This window comes from Solanum lycopersicum, chromosome 3, assembly GCF_036512215.1.
Source record: "Solanum lycopersicum chromosome 3, SLM_r2.1".
Lineage (NCBI taxonomy): Eukaryota > Viridiplantae > Streptophyta > Magnoliopsida > Solanales > Solanaceae > Solanum > Solanum lycopersicum.
Genome location: NC_090802.1, coordinates 58,233,142 through 58,236,835, shown reverse-complemented (window position 1 = coordinate 58,236,835; position 3,694 = coordinate 58,233,142). Strand labels below are relative to the sequence as shown.

Here is a 3,694-nt window from a genome sequence, read left to right as displayed (position 1 = left end):
ATGAACTATATAAATGGATGCCAAAATCCATAAAACAAAAAAACAATATACATTTAAAGGGGCTTATTGATTTGACATAAATAAAAATGAACAAACTAGTGTTGTACAGAAGTTCTAGTAGTAAGAGAAGATCTCATATCTACAATAGTAGACTCATCTGCTCCTAATTTAATAGCTTCTTTACTTGCACTAATAAATCTTGAAACTGCACCTCCTACATAGCTATGAGCTTCTTTTACATTCATTTTCTTCCCCATTTCATGTGGAAAACTGCTCAAAAAATGGTCCCCATTCAACACAGCTGCTAATTGCACTACTTCGCTCTGAAACTCGGACAATGCCCGAGTTTCATCAGCTTCCGTAGTAGTGCTTCTCAAAGGAGATGCATCAGGTAGAACCTCTGCAAATAATCAATCAATCAAAAATTGAACAGAAGATAATCTTCTATCAGAGGCGGAGCCAAGATTAAGAGTCTGGGAGTTCTAAGGTTCACAAGTTAATATACATAATTTTGAGTCATACGAAAAAAGCTAGTGGGTTCGTCTGAACCCATGAACCCCCACCTAGCTCCGCATCTGTCGTCTATAAACGTAGAACTAGTAATGTATGAGTACTTACCAGGGCAATCTGTTCTTGGAGATGACAATTGAGCTACAACATGTTCAAATGTGCCAGCCCAAGCATCTCTATGAGTTAGAAAATTCGATGAAAGATTGAATATTTTCTTTATTGTTGCTGGAATCGATGAGTGTTCGAATTCGGAATTTGGTGTAGGTCCCTTTGGCTTGGTTATTACTGCATAAAAAAAAAAAAATAATGTGACATTAGTTGATTAAAAACTAGAATAGAAAAACACAAAAAAAGAGTTGATCCCGTGACCATGTTAGATAAAAAAAAAATTGTGGTGCAGAAAGATCTGAAATCTTGCTGTATTGTAATATATTTTACTTTATCCATATGAAAGGAGCATGTAGAAGTTTGGATTAATCTTGTCTTACTTCGGAATTCATTGATCCGACTAATTAGTCTGATAATGCATTCTCATGGCTCGAATTCAAGACTTTGATTAAGAGGAAGGAACTTTTGTTGTTCTGTAATACCGTTCGGTTGGGTAGGGACCTTAGAAATAGAGTCATTTTCGCTAGAGAGCTCTAAAACCTGACTAGTCTACAAACAATATGTTTTTCGCTTTAAGCATGCAATGTACCGGGAATTTACTGATATGACTAAGTCAAATTCATACCCTAGAAAGTTCATTACGAGAGTTTATTTATCATATGCTCACTCAACTAATAGTTACTATCTCTCAAAAAAGACTCGAATATCAGAATGAACATTTACTATTCCACCATACCCTTTTGGAGCCTTAGAAGTGGAGTCCTGTTCGGATAAATCGAATGAGTAAATTTTGAACACTAGATACTTAGACAATAACTATTAGTTGAATAACCATATGAGAAATAAAGCCCCTTGTAATCTCATTTTCAAATTAATAATAAACGAACATTTACCATTCCCCAAACACCCTTTCAGAGCCTAATTCGAAATGGAGTCATCTCCACTAGACACAAATTCAGATTAATCGAACCAGCAAGTTTCGAACACCAAACACTTGAATCAAAAAAAGATGGAAATTTCAAACTTACCAGTTCCTTTCTTGATCCAAGGAGAGACCATAATCGTTGGAACACGAACACCAAGCCGATCAAACTTAAAGAAAGAAGGTGCAGGCCCAGTATTTCCATCTGGATTTGGAACATCACCATAAGGAGTTTTAACATGATCATAAAATCCACCATGTTCATCATAAGTTATAACAAAAAGTGTCTCATTCCACTGAGGACTAGCTCTCAATGTCTCATAAATCTCCTTAACTAATTTCTGTCCATCAGCAACATCATGTGATGGATGATCATCATTTGCTGGATATCCGATTATACCGAAATACCTTGGCTCAATCACTGTCAAATTAGGCAAGTTGCCATTTTTAGCATCTTTCTTGAACTTCAAATCATACTGATGAAACTTAAACATGTACTTCAACATCCTTAGATTTCTGTAAAACAGAGTTGATGGTATGTTTTGATAGTAAATACCAAAATCTAATCCGTTCTCGTGTAACGAATCGAATATGGTTTTCTGTGGATACCCTGTAGCCAACTGCTTCTTCACATGGCTTGTGGAACCATGAGAAGTTGCAGAGTATAGAAATAGCCTGTTTGGTTGTGTTGGGCCTGGAATTGAACAAAACCATCTGTCAAATACCGCGAATTCGCGAACTAATGTCTCGTAAATTGGGACATTTTCCGGCTTAAATCCCCTCATCACAGCTCTTGATAGATTCTTATCAGACATAGTGAGTGCTTGTTCCACAAAACCTGACATTGATGGAATAGAGCCAGAACCAGAGCCAAACACCTATTTTTTGTGATATAAAGTTTAAACTTTTAGACGAGATAGTCGTATAATTCAATTTCCCCCCAAAAAAAAAGCAAAACAGTACTATTTACTTATCACTCGACTAACAGTTATTATCTCAGAAGTCATTTTCTTAATAAAAAAATTAATTGAGTACATGAATGAGTGAGAAAAGCTTTTAGACGAGATAGTCACAGTTATTACCTGTTGTTCCACATCTTCAAAAGAGTGACCAGGGTCTGGATCCACATACTGTGCATCATCAGTAAAGCAAATTGTTTGAGTATGTTGAGCTTTAGTAGACAATGGATTACACTCTTTTCCAGTAACACCATTGATTCTTGGATTCACTGATTTCTTCATCCATCCAAGCAAATGATCAAAAGATCTATTCTCCAAAACCAACACAACAACAGTTTTAATGGGTTGTTTTTGTTCTCCATAAGTGTTCTCAAAACCCCACAAAAGATTCAGAAAAATCAAGAAAACATAGCAAAAAGGTGGAGTCTTTCTTCTGAAATGACCCATTCTTGAATCTCAACAAAATGTTGAACTAGCAAATGAAACTAAAAAAAGAGGAAGGATCTAGACATTTAGTAAGTGTAGTTGTAAAGACAGACAGATGAATGAATGAAATAAATGTGCAGATGTAAGTTTGTGGGAAGCTTTAAATGGAGATTGTCTTCATCTCATTGTGGGTCTTAATTAGGTGAAATAGAAAAACAGTTAATTTGATGTAAAAATGTGAAGTAGTAAAATTTAATACATAATGATAACAATATTTTTTTTACTTTTAATTTAAAACTTAAAAAGCAATGATAAGTTCATGTAATTTAGAGTTAATGGTAAAATGCATATCACCTTTTCACTAGTATTCGACAAATATTTGACTATTTGAGCATCGAGGCATGTTTTAAAATATAAAACTTGTGAAAAATAATAATTTAAGTGTATTTTTTAGCATTAATTTTATAATTTAATATAAATATTAAGTGCGAATAAATTTTATCCACTAAATACAATTAATAGTCTTGTAATACTGGTGAGAGAGGTAAATTTCTCGTTGTCCTCTTCTCCTTTTTTCCTCCTTCCCCTTGTAATATATAAGAAGATGACAAAAAGACAATAAATATGGATATATGTATACGAAAATATGAAGTTTCCTTTTGGTGTTGTTGCTTAGCTTGTTCGTAACGACAATCAAAAATCGAGTGGAATTTGATAAATTAGGTTTTAAAAAGGTTAAAATATACGAAGATCTTATCAGTATTTTTTT

The 3,694-nt window shown here is 34.0% G+C and overlaps 1 protein-coding gene across 1 annotated transcript; it reads right to left on the bottom strand.

Annotated features, from left to right (window-relative positions):
• Window positions 1-38: 38 nt before the first annotated feature.
• Window positions 39-3,694, bottom strand: LOC101248078 (non-specific phospholipase C6). The gene is made up of 4 exons (XM_004234258.5): window positions 2,623-3,694; window positions 1,647-2,418; window positions 619-795; window positions 39-400 (listed from the first exon to the last, which is right to left on the bottom strand). The coding sequence occupies exons 1-4, from the start codon at window positions 2,944-2,946 to the stop codon at window positions 96-98; spliced, it is 1,578 nt and encodes a 525-aa protein (XP_004234306.2). The 5' UTR covers window positions 2,947-3,694; the 3' UTR covers window positions 39-95.